The 19,015-nt window shown below is 38.4% G+C and overlaps 2 protein-coding genes across 3 annotated transcripts; one reads left to right on the top strand and one right to left on the bottom strand.

Moving 5' to 3' along the window:
* Positions 1–325: 325 nt before the first annotated feature.
* On the bottom strand, positions 326–7,185 carry LOC143476571 (microsomal triglyceride transfer protein large subunit-like). Its single transcript, XM_076974809.1, has 18 exons — positions 7,104–7,185; positions 6,626–6,816; positions 6,297–6,422; positions 5,923–6,030; positions 5,726–5,842; positions 5,396–5,535; positions 4,990–5,143; positions 4,488–4,633; positions 4,245–4,413; positions 4,011–4,112; positions 3,057–3,266; positions 2,716–2,927; positions 2,432–2,529; positions 2,135–2,256; positions 1,587–1,814; positions 1,289–1,413; positions 946–1,116; positions 326–834 (listed from the first exon to the last, which is right to left on the bottom strand). The coding sequence occupies exons 1-18, from the start codon at positions 7,168–7,170 to the stop codon at positions 690–692; spliced, it is 2,631 nt and encodes an 876-aa protein (XP_076830924.1). The 5' UTR covers positions 7,171–7,185; the 3' UTR covers positions 326–689.
* Positions 7,186–10,670: 3,485 nt separating this feature from the next.
* On the top strand, positions 10,671–13,070 carry rps24 (ribosomal protein S24). Of its 2 annotated transcripts, XM_076975250.1 has the most exons (6): positions 10,671–10,766; positions 11,400–11,465; positions 11,557–11,766; positions 11,893–12,006; positions 12,571–12,588; positions 12,995–13,070. In XM_076975250.1, the coding sequence occupies exons 1-5, from the start codon at positions 10,764–10,766 to the stop codon at positions 12,574–12,576; spliced, it is 399 nt and encodes a 132-aa protein (XP_076831365.1). In that variant the 5' UTR covers positions 10,671–10,763; the 3' UTR covers positions 12,577–12,588; positions 12,995–13,070. The 2 variants fall into 2 exon arrangements, with proteins under 2 accessions (XP_076831365.1, XP_076831366.1); XM_076975251.1 differs by lacking the exon at positions 12,571–12,588.
* The last annotated feature ends 5,945 nt before the right edge of the window (positions 13,071–19,015 follow it).

The raw sequence follows: 19,015 nt of genomic DNA, 5'->3' as shown, positions 1-19,015 counted from the left end.
CAAATGTAATAATTGTTTCAGCAGTGTATGTTGCTATAGATTCATCTGAAGCTAGCAGTTGTGTACGCATAGATGATTAGTGTTCACCGAACGTGCTGTGCTGATTTCAGTCAGAAAAAAGACAAAAATTTGTTGCAGAGACAGTAATAATCAGAGATTTTAGAATGGACAGGAGGATTATGAGAAAAGGCTACAGACTTGACACCACCTATAATAATAATTATCATTTGACACCACCAATAATAATAATAATTACTCGACACCACATATAATAATAATAATAATAATGACATGACACCATCTATAACATGGTGATTTTTTATGTTATGGGTTACAGACAGCATACCTGTGCCATACAACTAAAAAACATTAAAGAGTATGTTTGAAAGAGTGTATGTATGAACATGTATAAGAATTCAGCTGTAATAAATAGAAAAGAGTGTGCATAGGCTAGAGGAAATGCGACACATTTTTGTGTTATAAAAACTGACTACCCTCATTATACATATTCTTAATTGCACAATTTAATTTAAGACTTGAATGCGGTAAAAGTGGATTTATTTTCCCATTTGTGTCAATATTCATTACAATACAATTCCAGGATGAGCCATAGTGTTTGAAGCTCCATGTTCTACCCCATTATTCTGTATGGCCTTTATGTGCTATAAACCCAGTCAGGTACAGTTGGTTTACTCTGCATTAAGTAGTTTTCTACACATCTGCGTGTTGTCCCTGTGGAGTGCCGTCTCTTCTCCTGGTACAGTCCATTTTCGCTTTCTTTGTTGAATTGTTTTCTTTCTCATTTGACTAGAAACTTGTGTAGATGTTCTCTCTCTGGAGAGGAATATAAAGTGATGCATTGCATAAGCACTTTCAAGCTTGCCTAGCATTGTATAATAATGTAAACATCTGAAAGCACTGAATTGGTCTTTCATGATATTATACCTGTAAAGGAGAGGCTCTCTGATAAGCTGCAAGCAGTACTGCACAGGCATGTCAGAGAAGTTAACAGTGGTGACAAAACCAATTGAGGAGTTCATCTCTACTGTGGTGTCAGCTGTGGTGCTCATCAGTGGATCACCTACTCCAGCCCTGGCACTCACAACCAGAGAGAACCTGAGGAGATGATTTAAAAATGGATGATTGAAGGAGATTATTTAAAACATAAAATGTCCACATTACCACCTCTAACAAGTATTCATACAGATATTAATTTGATCCTCCAGCATTACAAGATTAGTTATCACAGAGGTAAATGTCAAAATAAACAAATTCTTATGTCACATACTTGTTTTTGACTAAGCTTTTTGACTCCTGACTGAATATACCAAATTCCAAATCAGCTGCCACATCAACAGAAAGAGCTCCATGAAAAAAACCACGAGTCTCCAGCCCAGACTGGAGGATTAGACTCTGTATGAGGTAATAGTAAATATGCTAGCTTAATGCTTTGAACGGTTAGCAAAACACAGGTGTAAATTTACATATTAAAATATATTTTAACAGAAAGCACCATGGTCAATATTGTGACATTTATTAAACAATTAAGTTTCAAACAAGTCAAGACTGAAAATATTTGGACACACCTGTGTCTGATCAACAACCAGAATATTTCCAGAGAGAATGTTCATTGGTCCTTCAGCTGCTGAGAAGTACTTGCCCATCAGGTCAGCGTAACCCTTAAAGAACAGAATGGGCTGGATCTGTACCCCTAGCATCATGGCTGACATTCCTGCCATGAGCTCTTCATCCTCCTCTTCCTCTCCTGGCTCACCGCCAAACAGGGAGTCAAGACCAGCCACTTCTAAAGAAACCTGGGATGGAAACGTACACGCAAAATAGCTTTTAATATAAGACAATCACTGGACAATTGTAGAACACCTCAAATGCGTGTCATTGTAACTTATAAGTGGCATGTAAAGACAACTTCATGTCTATTGTTATATGTAACATTGTGCTCAATCCATCAACAGTGGCAGTTTTATGGAGAGAAGGTAGGCACAGATATGTAGATTTGAAATATAATAATGTCCATAAAACTAGTTTTAATAAACAGCTTTAAATCAATGCACACTTATAGCAGCACTATATGTTTTACTGACATACTAGCTCGTTATTAGTGTGGACCATATACCTGCAGTGAATGCAAATGTCTCCCTCTGGTCTGAGTAAAGAAATTACTATTACTTTGTTTTAGAAATCCAGCATCAGAGAAGAGGAAATCGAAGTCATACAATGTAGTCATGTCCTTGGTTTCTAGAGTTTTGAATGCATATACAAAAATACATTTCAATTAAATCAGGACATAAGTCAGAACTCCATATTCCAACGCTTCCCAATAAATATTACATATGACCTTGAAAACGGAACTTGTAAAGTTACACAAATAAAGTAAAACAAAAACTAAGTGGAAGCTTCAAGGTTTTGATACCTGCCATGAGCCCAGTGTATGACGATGAAGAACCAACACGCCCAAGATGGAAATAATTGTTCTGCTTGGACTCTTTCAAAACCTTAAGAATGACCTTCCTAAGAGGAAGTGTATGTTAACAAACTAGTAGGAAAACAGCACTGAAAAATGAGCCATGCTATGAAGTCTGGGTTGGCTAATTGAACTGGACTGTCCTTTAATGCCCTACTTTGCAAAAACTGCATATGGCCTTTTCTCATTACATTGGAAAGTCAACATAATATCTCAGCTGAAAAAGTTCTTACCTGGCAGGGTGATCTGATGACAACAGACTCATTATTTTGGAAGTAAGGAACTTGGAGATCTCAGGTTTTTCCTTTGCTATTCTCTGGATCACCTCTCTGACGTCTGTGTGCAAGGGATCATGCGTGAGCAGGAGCTGAGCAGCTGCTAGACGCACATGAGCAGTGAAGCGCTTCTTTCTTTGCGTAAAAATGTCCCTCACATGTGCCTTAACCTGGCAAGAATATACACCACAGAGTATGTTAATATATATAGCCTATGTACATTGATTTTATAGATTCGTTTTAAAAATGAAATGGGTTTATTGTGCTCCAGAGATTATGCAAGACAAAGTTTACTTTACCTCCTTTGTGATATGTTTAGATGGAAAGCCTTGCAAAGCTGAGAGCACAATGCTTGACAGTGAATTGGACACATCAATGTACTCGAGAAGTATAGGCACAGTTTCTGGAAGAAGGGCACTTTTAAAGGCTAGTAGGTATGACCTAAGCTCGGTTTCATCTTTGGATGCATTCACTCCTTCAAGAAGAACCTGCTTAGCATCCTTCACTTCCTTGAAAGAGAAATATGGCAAGGAAAATGTATTTATGTAGCACTTACACAGCAACAATACAAAGTGCCTCAAAAATACTTTAAATAAAGTGTAAATAAACTTATTATCCTGAGATCTAACATCTCAAGAAGGTTTTTTCCACAAAATGAAAAAAAGTAACAAAAACAATGTTAGAAAACAAAGTCAAATATAGTTGATTTTAATAGAAAACAAATTATGTGATGAAATATTAAAAATGAAGAAAAAAAACATGAAAAGAAAGATGAATTATCAAATTGAAGGTTAAAGAAAAATAATCAGATACAAGTTTAATTGAAATACATATAACTAATGAAAGTGCATAAAATCAAAGATATGAATTAGTAGTGCAAACCTAAAAAAAATTTCGGCAAAAACAATATCAGTAGTATATGTAGTAGTAATTGATCTGAAAGGCACAGGAGAACAGATATGTTTTCAGTCTGGTGTGGAAAGGGGTCCGTGTGTATCTCTGAGCTTTAGGAATTTCATTCCAGCTCCATGTGCTGTGTTTAATTTTCAAGGTATCCAGGTTTGGCCTGCTAACTGATTGTCCTTTCATTTCATATCTGTGTGATACTGAGGTATGACTGATGGCTTAGGCTTAGGAACAAGGTATTTTGTGAATATTCAGGTATTCTTTTCTGAATACAGGTTCTTTCTGAATATCCAAGTTCTACTTGTAGAATTATGAATGTTAGCAGAGCACATGTTTTTCATATTTACCTGCAGGTTGCACATGTTAGCAGAGCACATTTTTCTTATCACGGTCCCAAGAACAATGAGAGCCAGTTCATGGGTCTGCTCTGATGTCTGGGAAAGAATGTGCTGCAACACACACACACACACACACACACACACACACACACACACACACACACACACACACACAACACACAATTAAACAAAAAATATAATTTTAAAAAGTGGTTTAAAAACATAACCTCAAATGTAACTCACAGAGATGGTGTTAATCAAATGAGTAGATGGCTGAGAGGAAAAAGCACAGGCATAGAGGAGCTTTTCCAGCAGTGGCGCTGTTTTGGGGTTTGTGACGTTGATGTATGACACGAGGGCGTCGAGAGATGCAGGCGTGGAGGCGGCTGCAGCAGCATCTATTAGAACCGGCCTAAACAAACGCAAACGCACGAGCTTTAGCAACTGTGGAGGCACAACAGTACAGTTTAGGACCTTGATACTCACACAAGCTTGTCATCGGCCTTTGTGAGAATGGCTCTGATCTCGGTTGTTTCCATTGTTCGCAAGCGTTTGGACAGCCGGAGAAACACCTTTGCTGTGGTTGACTGGTCCATTATGTTTACTTTCAAATGATCTAAGAGTTTAGAAATCTGAAAAAGAAAATGTTTGAAAAGGTGAACTTGCTTTGAGCAGGATATGCTAATATATACAAGTATACATTGTAGCATGTTTGTCATTTTGGTCTTTTGATTTATATTTTACACATTTACACATTTTACACAGTATACAACAACAGTGTACTTATTGTTGAAATCCATGTGAAGCCATATTAAGTAAACAGTCACAAACAGTAAAACAGTAAACAGTTTTTCAATTCAATCAGCATTTTTTAAGCATCAGTATAATTAGAATATTCAAATATTTGAGTATTTTGCCACAGTAATGTTGAGCAATATAAGCATTGCAGTCCGTCAAGAATACAGTTTTGCCAACTATTGTGACTTACTGGATATCCACTGCGGTCCTGCTGTGTGACCACAGGTACAGCATGAATAGAATGATTCACAAAGTTCTCCTTGAGTGAGCTGAGAAGCTCCTGCATGCTCCCCTGGGATTCCTTATTACTGTCAGGGGTTGTTGATAAGAGCTGCAGGAGCTGCCTAGAATCAATTGCAGACATATCATCTGATTTTGATCAGTTTGATCCATCTGATTGCTCTGATGCGTACTCATGCAACAGTACTTTAATAACATAAAATTTAAGCTGTTATCTAACCCTTCGGGCTTAGATCTGGTACGCTGTAGTTATTGTTTAATCAAGCATGGATGTAAAGCAAATGTGAATGCATCATTACAGTCATATACCACAATTACTGTGTATTGTAAAAAGGTAAAAATAAATAAATAAATACCTTGAGGAAATTTGGATGCCAACTGTAGTCTGTTCATCTAATACCAATGAACGGAATTCATGTGATGTTACAGTTTTAATGTTATGATCCACCATGTTGAAAACTGTTTGTGAGGTACCAACTGATCTCACCCCCAAAATCTAAAAGCATAAAGATATATAGTATACCTCCATAAGGTACTGTTTCTGTTCCATAATATTAGGTATAATATTTTCATTGGAAGTAAACTGCGGCTTGCCCTGAATTCACTGGGAGTTCATATGTTACCATGCCTCATGCACAACAGGGCAGTTCTTTCTGTTATGGCCAAAGAATAGGGAATATTCATACCTGGTCAGAAAACATGCCATTACCCACATTCTTTTCACAGCTCTCATATTCTTTGACTTTGACAATTTCATCTTTAAAGCTGTAGTATGAGACCTGGCATCGTCCAGTTGCATCATCCTAAAATAAAATGGGTTTCATATGACGTAGCAAATAGTAGGTAACTGTCTGAAATGACATCATGAATAAATAAAACTTACTTCCATCATGACTCCAGAAGGACTTTGAATTTGGAGTAGAGACACTAGTCCTTTTTTTAAATTCAGACTGACTGTGTTGTCCATGGAAGTATCAAAAACTCCTTGAATCTAGATGGGACCCAGGGATGTTACTGTAAGATTTGATTCAAACTGAACAAAACAGACTAGATGAGAATGTCCAAAAGGACACTATTCAATAGGGTTAAACTGCAGTAAAATATGATAATTATTCAAAATATCCAATAGTTATTATGCATTCACTATAAATAACAAGGGCTCATCTATGTGCTGATGCAAAGAAATTTGTACAAAAAAGTCTTAGATTTAACTCATGTTTGGCTTATACAAGAAATATGCCTACACAAGAAATATACCTTCCCTGAGTGAATATGCACAAGAAATGGTTTCTTCATGTGGTCCAAGTAACCAAGCATCTCATCCACCTCCAAGTGTTTGGTAATAGAATCATTTGATTTGGGTTTTAGTTTAAAATCACGAATCTGAGAGACAAAAAAATGATGGACTCCTGTAAGTATAAGGACTCTATAAGTCCCTTACCCACATATGGATAAAGTGATGAAGGTGGGTTACAGCATGTGAAGAACTTTAACGTGGAGGTTTTTTTACTGTGTTTTTCAGGTATCTCAATATTTTTTTTTCTTGCAAAAAGCTTAGAAAGCTTTTATCCTAATATAAGACCTACCCTTAAGTGCAGAAGCTGTTCCTCCTGGCTGTCGTGGTTCCTCCATAGTGAGTGGATCTGAATTACTGCTTCCATTGTGATAGCAGTGACCTCTCCAAGCTCCACAGAAACGGGAGCCACTGTCACGGACGTGTCGTAGTGGTACTCATACAGGAGCCCGGCATCAAAGTGCAGGGCTTTACTGAAGGCTCCTGAAATATCAGAACTCTTTATATAACTGTCCGTCAGCACCAGTAACAACTACTGATATTTTACAATGATAATGTACACATACTATTTGATACAGGACTAAATATAGTATCAAATGACACTATTAAGTTTTCTGTTTTAATGATACATAGGCTAAACCTTGAGAGGCTTACTTAGAACTTAATACAAGAAAATGTGAGCATTCAACAGATTTAACATAGAAAACTGCAAAATTAAGAATTGTGCAGATAACTCAGATAAATGATTGTGGTAAATAAAAACTCATTACCCTTTATACCGTTCCTAATTCCTGAAAGAAAAAATAGGCAAAATGTCAGATACACCACAGACTTCATTCTTCTCTGCTGGAGCCGCACGAGTATACTGGCAGGTTTGCAAAGTCAATTGGGCAAAGTACAGCGTCAACAAAGACTTGCAGCAAACGGACAACGAGCTGATGCAACACAGAAGCTGCGTACCTGCTGCCTGCACATATACTTACTGTGTGCATATTTAAATGAGCAGATTCTGGATCTAGACATGATATGATAAGGAATAACTCTGCAAACAATGCCATATTGTTTACAACTGAATGTGATGGCCGTACTTATTTTATATATTTAAAAACAAGTATTTGTATGAATTATTTAGCCACATGTATTTTTGTTGTTTTTTTTAATACAATTTTTAGAAACCACCTCAGGGACCTGACTTGACTCCTCCACCTATTTTGTCTAAAGATTCCCCACAAGGTGGAGCTTTTAGCACTCAATAGGAGCAGTGGTGTCTTATATCAAAGATCCTGTGTTTCTTGGTTGGACATCGTAAAGAAACAGGAACATCTTGATGTCCTACATGATGTCCTAATGCGTCACAGCCTCCCATCTCTGCAAGAACTGTACGTCTCCAGGACGGTGGGGAGAGCGGATCAGATCAGAGCAGATCCTACTCACCCCGCACGCGGACTATTTGATCCACTCCCCTCGGGCAGGAGGCTTTGGTCCATTTGGACCAGAACCTCCCGCCACAGGAACATTTTCTTTCCCTCTGCCATTGGACTCAAGAACAGTATATAATCATGTCACTTATCTCTCACAACCCTGACTTCGTCACTTTACTTGGAATGCACTACTCCACATGCACTGCTGTATATAGTACTGTTGTTGTACATTGCCCTCTGTATTTTTATTCATTCTATTTATATTTCCCTATTATTGCTTGTTTTAATGTTGCACCTTCATGCCGAAGCAAATTTCTAGTCTGTGAACCCTGTCCACTGACAATGGCGATAAAAACTTTTTCTGATTCTGATATTCTTTCAGGTAACCTAACACTATGGTCTAATATGGGGATTCTCAGGATTTCAAACAGGTCCTTTTGACCTCTCCATGAGTGATCAAATTTGGGCAGGAATTCATAGATAATGTCCTGGATAAAGCAAATACTGGTGAACCTGAGATAAGGAGGCTTAACAGGGCACGGTGACACTGCTGAAACAGATCTCTAAACTCAACCCTGTATTTTACTCTCCAAAAATATACTCCAGTTATATTTTGTCTCTTTATTTGAAATGTTTGAATATTTGGCACTATATTACCAAGTGTAAAGAAATCTCAGACACTGTAATGTATACCTTTCACTACAAGATTTTCTTTAATGTCTGCTTTGACATTTTGGCCACAAAAGCCTTTTCCCTATGACAAACATCAAGTTTGAAAAGAGAAAAGCAGCATGCTTTTGTACATAATTTGGCACTCATATATGCAGTGGTTCCAGTTGAAATAAGGGTTTTGGTCACATGACCATTTCAGTTTGTTCATTCTATCCCATTTTCAACACAATTTTAAAAACTTTCTGAAGCAAGACCATGTGGGCCTAAAATGTTTGTTCTTCCACGTATATGGAACTGTAGGAGGAACCTAAAGTGGTTTTTAAATTTTGTGGACCCTTTAGAATTTTCCCTTTAGTATATTTCCACATAAATTTGACCACAAACACCTACATTTCACACACGTTCTAGAGAATACCATTAAACAAATGAGAAATATACTTTGTCAGTTTAGAAAATAATTCAATTATCCATTTACTTTCAGTATCTGGTCAAACTTCCTTGTGCAGCCATAATTAAACATTTATGGCACGTTGACATGGAAAGGTTTTAGTCCATACAGAACAGCTTTGGATTGTTGGTGTTTCCTCACAAAGGAGGAAGGTCCTGCCACAGCGTTGCTGGATTAAGGTCAGGACTTTGACCCGACCTTTCCAAAACTTTGTGTGTCATCTTGCTGCATCACCCACTATCTCTTGAGCTTCAGTTCACAGACTGATGTCCTTTAGAATTCAGTGGTATAATTAAGGAATTCATTGTTCCATCTGTGTTGTCTAGCTAGCCTGACTCAATACAAGATAAGCATAAACCATGATTCCACCCCCACATTTCACAGATGGGATAAGGTTCTTATGCTGAAATGCATTTATCCATTATTGAAACATAATGCTTTAATTTAAACAAAGTTGTTCCATTTTGGTCTCATCCAGCCACAATACATTGTTCTAATAGCCGTCCAGTTATGACCTTTCAGAAAGTGCAAACAGGCAGATATGTTCTGATGTTCTGCTTGGAGAGTGTTGGATTCATTCTTGCAATCCCACAATGTACACCACTGTTATACTGTTGTTGGCCTTTGGTTGCTCAGACGTTACCCTGGGTTTCTATGACCTCTCAGATGTGATACACATGTCATGAAGACCAGACTTTGAACTGTCCCAGTTCTTTGTATAAAACAGGTGCTCACTCACACCTGTCTCTAATTTCACCAGTTAGCCTATAATTACAGTTAAGTTATAATTTCAAGTTAATCCTAAAGATTTGCCACTCACATACCGTATGTAGTTTTTGATAATTATCCTTAATAATGACCAAGTACAATACTTAGATTCTATTGATCTACTTTTAGAACTAAATATGATGCTTTAGGTTGTGTGTGTATATGCACAAATACAGAAAATTCTATACAATTCAAACTTAACACCACTGTATGTCACTCTATACTCACGTTCCTTGTCTTCCTGTCTCAATTTTGTCTCAATTTTTGTATATCCACATTATTCTAAATATATATGTCACATTTTGACATGAAATAGTTTTTAATTATCTTTCAACACATAAAACATTTCTTGCTTTCTTCAAAGGCCTAGATAAAAAAAGTCTAGACTACAGTGTACAAGATTCATTTGTACAAGTAACGTTTTCAATTTGTGTGTTTTCCTAGTTTTTGTGAGCATTTGCATTTTGAGTCGGTACACTTGGCTATAAAGGTTAACATTCATTTCTTAAATTGTCTAAATAAAAATTGCTTTAACTCGTAGGCAAGTTAAGAATTACTGAGACGTGACAGAAAACTGCCTATAATTAATCTAGTCGACATGTTGAACCCCAACAGGCACCCACGTAGGTAGAAGTGTGCGCTGGCGCGTCTGTAAAGTACAGGACGCAACAGAAGCTGTATGAAGCAAGGACTCCGAGCTGATCTGGGATCAGTATTTCCTTTTCTCTGCATTTACAATTAGAAATAAATTTAAAATAAAAAATGAACTGGTCCTAGATTAGAAATCATTTTTTGAACCTCTTGATAAATACGGATAATCGTTTAATATGATTTAACAATATTTATTTAGAGTTTTTATATTGCCCGTTTTCTAGTGATAAACAAGTGTATCTGCACTTTATATAATTCATAGAATTGTAAAAAAAAAATACATGTAGGACATAAAATAACTTTTACAAAGGAAAAACTATATATATTGTCGTTTGACCTATTTTTCATCGGTTTCCTCGTTTTTTACGATCAGGCATTACAGTAAACTACTAATTATCTGCTCTGGCATATCGTTGGCCACCTACGGGTCCTCCTTCCTTTTTCTCGCCCCTGAGCTAGCCGACGCCAAGATGGTGAGTGATCGTGAAACGAATACATAAGGCAATCGAATAAAATCTTCGCAATCTTTAAAGTTGAACTTCCAGAAGTAGCACAACTATGATTTGTGAATACAGTACAACTATAACGGCGCGTTATTCGAGGGAATTGTATGTTCTGTTGACTGTAGTTTAGTCAGAAACCCCACAGGACTTCCCTGGTCTTCATAAGTGGTTGTGTGTGGCCAGTGCTCCGTTTATACTGTGATTAAAACAACAGAAAGTTGCGAGGTGCAGTTCTGAGATGAAAACGCGTCTTTTTCATCGGCAATTGGGTCTATTTGAGACAGTTTTACCTAAATGCTAAGCTAGTTGGCTGCCTTGTGTTATTCATTGCTCATGTCGGCTAGCTCATAGATTAGCTGGCATGTCTGTCCTGTTTCTATGGAGATGGGTGTAGTGATATAGTTTACATAACTCCTGTTACTGAAGATCAATACTGCACTATTCTGCTAGATAAACTGATATCCAGGTTCATGGGTCGTTGTCTAACTGCTCTTGGGTTTAGTTTGTCAGGTACATGATGCCAGTTAAGTTGGCTGGTCACTTTTCCAGCCATTTGACATGTAGGACGCGCCGTGATGAAGAAAGTGTTGGTTTGTTTTCCAGAACGACAGTGTCACCATCAGGACGCGGAAGTTCATGACCAACCGCCTCCTCCAGAGGAAGCAGATGGTGAGTCCTTGTCATGACAGGTTGTTTTTGCTTCTCCAGTGGGATTCATTCACAACTTTGAGAATAATCGAGTGCGTCCTCTTCTGACCAGGTCCTCGATGTGCTGCACCCTGGCAAAGCAACAGTCCCCAAGACTGAAATCAGGGAGAAGCTCGCCAAAATGTACAAGACCACCCCTGATGTAGTGTTCGTCTTTGGCTTCAAGACACAGTTTGGTGGTGGCAAGACCACAGGTTTTGCCATGGTCTACGACTCATTGGATTACGCTAAGAAGAATGAGCCCAAATACAGGCTATCTAGAGTAAGATGTCATGTTGTTTTATCTTATAATATTGACTGTGTTAAAATGTATTCTTCCAGTAAAAGTATTGTTGTAGGTGTTAAGTGTTTTCAGATGATGACTTGTTCGTGTATTTTTATTTTTTAGCATGGTCTTTATGAGAAGAAAAAGACATCCAGAAAACAGCGCAAGGAAAGAAAGAACAGAATGAAGAAGGTGCGCGGTATCAAGAAAGCCTCCGTTGGTGCTGCTGGCAAGAAGGTAAAATGTCCACCTGCTGTCAAATAGCCTTTGAAAACCATTTCAAGCTTTAGAATAGCAACATTTATTCGCACTTCTACGTATTTAATTTCTTCTTCCTTTCATTCTACTGGACTGCAGAAGGTAATTCTTTTTAGTGGTCCGATTGCTGTGAAAGGGTGTTTGGAGTGATGGTTTAACCTTTTACCACTTAAAATCTATTAAATGTCACCGTGTACATTGTAGACAACTGATTCAGTTGCATATAATTGCCTAGCTGCTTTTGGTAGTCGGCAATTATTAAAACCTCACTATCTACCCACTTCATTTAAAGGTAGTGTGCTGGGTCCACACACACTAATGAAGTGACCTCCAACTAGATCTAAGGACATTACTTTGCTGTCTGAAAAATTAACAAATCTGATTCACAGCTGTAGCAAGTTACATAACAAATTTAAATGGCTTGTTCACTCTTGAACAGATCCTATTAAAAAAAAAATTAAATTACCAAACGGAAATCTCATTATTATTTTTTTCCCCACTCCATTTCCCCATTTTATTTTTGCCTTCTCTGGATGTTTTCAGAAATGATGTCAGGAAAAGGTAGAGCAGAGATCGGCATGGTGTGCTGATTGCAATCCAGTTGTACCTGTAGATTGAGTGCTTTGCATGTTAAATGCCCAGTGCCTCATTCTCAGAGAAGATCCCCTTTTGAAAAAGCTGTTTGATGTAAATTATAAATTACCAACTTGTAGTTTACAGTTCTCAATTACACTACTAATTAGAAGCAGCATGATGTGATTTTTGAAATTCACATTTTCCCGAAGCGTGAAGCACATTTTAAAATAAGCTGCATGTTTGATAATCTTTTACCATCAAGTTTTTATAGAACTTGAGTTCAAGAATTACTGAAGTGATCTCTAGCACTAGATTCTGTTCCTTCTATGAATTTAAAATAGTCCCAGTTACTGCTATCTTCTAATGATGTACTACTTTTTCCTCTCAACAGTGAGACCTTCAGGGAAGACCATCCTGAAAATGTTCTTGTATATTGTCAACAAATAAAAAAATATATAAAAACAAAACATTCTGCTGTTATTCTCACTCGTTTGAGACTTTTAGGTCCTGTTTTGTAATATGTGTGTTCTTTCTCTTTACCCCAGTTGAATATTAGCCTGTTTTGCTTCATACCCCCAGTAGCATAAAGTGTTTGATCAAGTTTTTGGTGGCTTTATAAGGCAAGAAAGGTGCAGTGGAGTATTGGGGTCATTTCTCTTAAAACTTGACAGGTGATGTGCAATGGCAGAAGACGGTTGGTTGAAGACGATAGGCCTGTTCCCTCCAGAACAATTTGGTTAAAGGAGGATTTGAGTCATGGATATCCTGTATCTAGTACTAGATTCAGTACATTCTTGGAAGGTACAGTGAGGATAAGAATCCTACTTCGGCACAGAGGGGTGGCATCCTGTTTTTAGTAACTCCATGTTCGAGGATACTGCTGGGTTAGACAGCCTTGTGCAAGGTGCCTTTAGGCCTCTATTGTAACTGTAGATACCCAGTGTGCAGAGACCTTGGTGCTAACCCAGTGATTTATGATTCAAGTAAAGGCAGGGAACAGGAGGTGAAATCTGAAGATCCTACGCCCCTGTGTGATCCTGCCTCTGGGTACCGTGACTAGCAGTTCACCCACAACACAGGTGCAGTGTTAGGAGAACATGCAGCCTAATGTGTATTTTCAAAAATGGAAAGATGATTATCCAGGATTCTGTTAGAATGAAGCTTCTAGCTGTAAGAAATAATAAATGTTCAGTGAGAATCAGTTTCACTCAGTTATCTGATGGAACCAAAACACTTTGATTGTGAAACTGGATCAAATATTAGTGTTGCTATTGTATCAAAGCCTGTTACGTGTGTTGGTTCATTGCTGCCCACTTCATGCAATGTGTGTGAAAGACCTGGTCAACATCTGAAGAGCATTTCATTAGTATGCCTGCAAACAGTTATTAAATATGCACATAATCAAGAGTGGATGAAAACCAAGTATCCCCTAGGATCCCTGAGGTTTGCATTACATTACATTACATTATTTATTTGCTTGGCAGATGTCCTTACCCAAGGCAGTGTTCTGTAATTATATTTTTACACTGATCATGGCTGTCTTCAAGGCCATGTTGAAACAGGTTCTAGCATGGGGTCAAAAAAAAAAGCCAGTTTTGTACTGGCTCAGCTGAAGAAAGCACATATCTCCATCCCTGTTTTGGAGTACAAAGCAGAAATACGTCAGACAAATAGGGTGTGTAAAGGACTGTGCCTTTTCACTCCAATAACCGTCGCTGCCACTTGGGGGCTCCTTCTGCCCGGGTTTGTGGCCTGACTCTTTGTAATAATCAGTCACACACACTGCACACAAAAACACATTCCCTGTGGCGGAGCTGATTCAGTATTCCACTGGCTGATTTATGCAGAACAATTCTCCACAGGAATGGCTGGAGCCGAGGAGCGGAGGGGGTAAAAATGTCTCGGAAAAGAAAGACTGTGCTAAAAAATAATTATCTTTGGTGTCACTGTAGCAACAATCTTTGGGGCCGATGTCAATAAAATATTGAACAGCACAATCACATTGAATTTGATCTGAGAAGGGCTGCTGCTGGGTCACGCCGAGCTGCAGGAGTGTGTGCTCGGAATGTTCCGGAAACGTGGGCAGAATGCAGAGTGGGAGCGCCACTGTCTGCAGTCATTTAACATGTCAACACATCCACTGCTCCGTCTGCAACCTGCACTGGCCTTGTGCTGTTTCACGTTAGCCTTACGTCTGAATTATGTGTACGCTAAATGCCTTACCAAGTCGTTTCACATGCGTTTTGTATTTTTTCGTGTTTGTTCTTTTACGACTGTCTGCGCTGTCAAAGAGTCTTTTTATTCAGTTTATTACTCACACTAAGACAGTGCGAGTTCATGTACAGCACTCTTCATGACTCATGTGATTAATCTTCATCTGCTGTTGAACTAATTACCATACTGAATTATCTGCTCTCAACCTGGGCATCTACTTAACTGTGTATTTTTCTAGTATTATTTATCTATACTGTCATCTATGCTAGCAAAAGAAATATGAATATGTTCCCACTTGTAAGGTATTTTTATTTATGTTTTTTTTTTTTTGTATTTATTATTAGTAGTGATGTACTCCAGCACAATTTATTTCAGATTCAACAATGAGTATGGAGCATTGACTGTATGGAGATGTAAAATGTCAACCGTAGTCTGAGGGTGTTTACATCTATTTTGGGTGAAGCATTTAGGAAACTCAGCCCTTTTAACACACAACCCCCAGTGCAGGGACCTGCAAGTAATTAACTATTGGCTGATCAGTTGTTTCATGTACTGTCATGGTTCTGTACTTACATTTCTTTTTCTAGCGTGTTCCTGTTGTCTCTCAACGTGAAGAAAATTATGTGTCAAACACTATTATGCAGAGAATATATCAGCATCAGCATGATCTGAGTATTTATCCCCGAGAGGCAAATTGCGAGTAAGCTTATAAAGGCTATGTTGCCCTTTTATAATAGCTTGTAATAGTTTTTGAGGGTTATGGAATAAAGTCTAATGGACAGATCAAATGGAAATGAACCTGTTAGGGAGTATGTGGGGGGAAAAGGCACAACTCCATATCTGGAAATCTGGCTTGAGCAAGTCTAGCTGCCAGTGAGCTGGGCCAGACAGTGGGACACTCATGGCAGTGACAGGAAGAGTTCTCGAGTTCAGAGAAGCAACTTAACTGTTCAGATCCCACCAAATGCCTCAAAAATAGTGCTTCTTCTTGCATTGTGACATTGATCTGAAACACAAATCTAAGCACATATCTAAATCAAACCACTGATCTTCTCAGGGCCAAAAAATTGAATGTTCTTTACTTGCCAGGTCACCTGACCTGAGCCCTATTTAATATTTGTTTCACTTAGCAAAGTTAAGGAATAATACCCACTAAAGGCATTGCAGAATATTACTAGTGAATAAATATCCCAGAGTAATATAGAAAGGATTTGCTGCCAAGACCTAATCATGGTAATTTTTTAAAGATATGCCCAGTTACTTATGGTCCTATAATATTGTGGGTCTTTGTGTAGAAAATGTAGTGATTTTGATATGGCTCAACTAATATACAGTAAACACACTAACCTCATAGCCATTGTTTCATTTCAAACCCAATGTGCTAAAGTACAGAGCAACACTCTTAAAAAAACAATTTCAATCGTCCAGTGAATTTCAAACTGCGCCATATATATTTTAAGTACCTTTTTCTCGATTGGCCTGTCTGTGGACATAACCCAGAGAGAGATTAGTACTCTAGGACTAATGATCTCACCAGTAGTCTGTTTAATCTGTCAATAGTAAAATAATAACCCTCTTGCAGTCCCACAACCTGTAGTGTAATACCTGTCATTGCAGGTTTTATATTGAAGCTTGTAACATTCTGATTCAGTGGTCCTGCGTTTGTTGGGACTCTTGGCTTTTGTCTCGCAGTGAAACTGGGGATTTGACATACTTTACTTTGACCAGCTTTTAAGTAGGTCAAACAAATGCAAGTGTCCTTGGCTTTGGTCTCAATATACCGCTGAGAACAGAGCTATACGTTCCTGTTCTTTGAGAACCTCTTTGCCCTTTTGCGGGCATTTTTTAAATTATGTCCCATGGCTCCAGAATGATTAAGATTTATATCCCATGTAGCAATCATGTTTATGAGGTAAACATTTTGGACACCTGCTACAGCTAGACTGGTATACTGATTTATATACTGGTTTAGTCATGAGAATTTGATACAGGGATTCAGATGTTGATAGGCTAACCTGGAAAGGTTGTTATATGTTTGCTTGGTATCTTTTTATGCTCATGAATAGTGCATTGGCAATCTTTTGTCCTATTCAAAGCATGATCTCCCACAAATATAATAAATCAAAGTTTAATCCACTACCATTGGCATAAACAATCTACTGCATGTCAATAACAGAACAACAGAAACAGGTTTCTTTACTTTTCATCTTCTCTTGAAAATTCTCTGTATTTTCTGTGTATCCTCTTCATATGCCACAAAGTTCCCCATATATATGAAGTCATAAAAGATTATAGTGATTTTCCTGCAGTTCCATATTCAGTTATCTTTGCATGTTTTACTTGACAAGCAATTTGTTTTCCCTTGAAGATCAATATATCTCATTTCATGACCGAATCTATCTTTTGACTGAAACCAAAGCATGCGGCTTGACAGCTAAAATGACTACAGAAACACTCAAGTCAGGGTGGTTTAAGAAGCAGAGTTGTAGAATGAGCAACAATGGAGTGAGAGAACACAGGGCTTGCTCTGCTTTGCTTGTGTGGCAATGGGAAAGATGACATAAATGGGGCTTTCAACTCAGGGACTGGTAACAGATGGCGTTGGAAAATGAGGCTCTTCTCAACAGCATTGACGCACTCTCCCAGGGGCCTTCTCTCTCTCTCTCTCTCTCTCTCTCTCTCACTCTCTCTCTCTCTCTCTCTCTCTCTCTCTCTCTCTCTCTCTCTCTCTCTCTCTCTCTCTCTCTCTCTCTCTCTCTCTCTCTCCCCTTCATGAACACATGGATGTAAGAGAACTAGTGAGCTCACAGAATTACTGCCAGATTAAGTTGCTGCATTGCTACCCAGAGAGAGAATAGGAGAAAACGGAAGGAAGAAGGAATGGAAGGAGGGCTAGGTCGGCTGTTTATTATGCGAGGCTGGGGAGGTTCGGTTGGCCAGCTCTGTCATCTGGGCCGAGACAGCCATTCTGGCTCTTCCAGACGCAGGAGGCAGATGGCGGGACTGCGTCTGCTCTCCTCCAGGGGCAGCTGTAGATAAAAGGGAGAGGGAGAGGGAGAGAGAGGGAAGTTTGCCACTGCGTGCTTCTTACAGACAGGAGACAGTGCTGAGCCAAGGAGTATGTCAATGTCGGTGTGCCCCAGCCTGTTGAAGTGGTTCAAACCGCGGGTTGGTGTTTGTCCATACGGAGCACTGAGATGACAGCTTTAATATAGTCCTGCCTTTTTACTTTGAGAGGCAGGGTGGGACAAAATGGTGATGTCTGAACACAACACAGAGTTTGTCTTTACTTCTCCTGCTGTTGAGCATGCGGCATGGTGAAACCTGCTAACTCATGCCAAAGCTAACACCGCCCTCTAAGTGACCTGCCTGTGAAAGAGTGAACATTAAAAATTGACTGTCCTAGTCAATAGCAGCAGATGCTGATGTTGAATTGATCAAGTGTATCTTTTTAGATTTTGCATTTAACATTCTCACTCAAAAACAGTTGATATTATTCTTTTGTTTCTATTGATGTGAGCGTGTGTTCTCTTTGTCATTAATTCCTTCAAGATTCATACTTGAAGAATTAGTGTGTCCGACAGTCTAATTTGCATATTTTTCCATTCACCCACATGTAGTTGACGAACCCTAACAAGTTTGCAATTCATACTTAGGTTTGTAGATTTGCACTAGAGCTGCAAGACTGATCTTGCTAATGAATAATGAAGTCATTGTCTTTAATTAGTGTGATGCAAATTGCAAATCAAAATGGTCGTACAGTTGTTACCAAACACTTTGGGCCTCATGCTAGAACCACACATAACAAAATAAAAATTTTAATGGTTCAAATTTAAAGTAGGAAGTCAAAAAAAAGTAAGAACACAACATATATACAAAATAATCATAAACATTGTCACCTTCCTGTTACATGCTGTAATGTATTTCTATATTTGATAAATATATACATACCTATATAAAAATGCATCCGCTGCTTTATTAGGTTATTAGCTACATCTACTGCTTATTAACACAAATGTCTAATGAGCCAATCACATGGCACAGCAAGACATGGTGGAGAGGAACTACTGAAGCTGAGTATGAGAATGGAGAAGAACGGTGATGCAAGTGCCTTCAAACATGGCAGACTGGCTGGTCTGTGTATTTCTGAAACTGCTGCTCTAATGGGACAGAGCTTACAGAAAATGGTCAGAAGAAT

Source organism: Brachyhypopomus gauderio, chromosome 15, assembly GCF_052324685.1.
Source record: "Brachyhypopomus gauderio isolate BG-103 chromosome 15, BGAUD_0.2, whole genome shotgun sequence".
Taxonomy (NCBI): domain Eukaryota; kingdom Metazoa; phylum Chordata; class Actinopteri; order Gymnotiformes; family Hypopomidae; genus Brachyhypopomus; species Brachyhypopomus gauderio.
This window is presented reverse-complemented; position numbering and strand designations above follow the sequence as displayed.

Coding starts and splice junctions, on each gene's coding strand:
- rps24 (XM_076975250.1), top strand. Junction 11,466..11,556: donor TCCTCCAGAGGAAGCAGATG/GTGAGTCCTTGT, acceptor TCTTCTGACCAG/GTCCTCGATGTGCTGCACCC. Junction 11,767..11,892: donor CCAAATACAGGCTATCTAGA/GTAAGATGTCAT, acceptor TTTATTTTTTAG/CATGGTCTTTATGAGAAGAA.
- LOC143476571 (XM_076974809.1), bottom strand. CDS start 7,170: ATGAAGTCTGTGGTGTATCTGACATTTTGCCTATTTTTTCTTTCAGGA. Junction 4,113..4,244: donor ATTTGATTAACACCATCTCT/GTGAGTTACATT, acceptor TGTGTGTTGCAG/CACATTCTTTCCCAGACATC. Junction 835..945: donor AGAGAGCCTCTCCTTTACAG/GTATAATATCAT, acceptor ATTCCTCTCCAG/AGAGAGAACATCTACACAAG.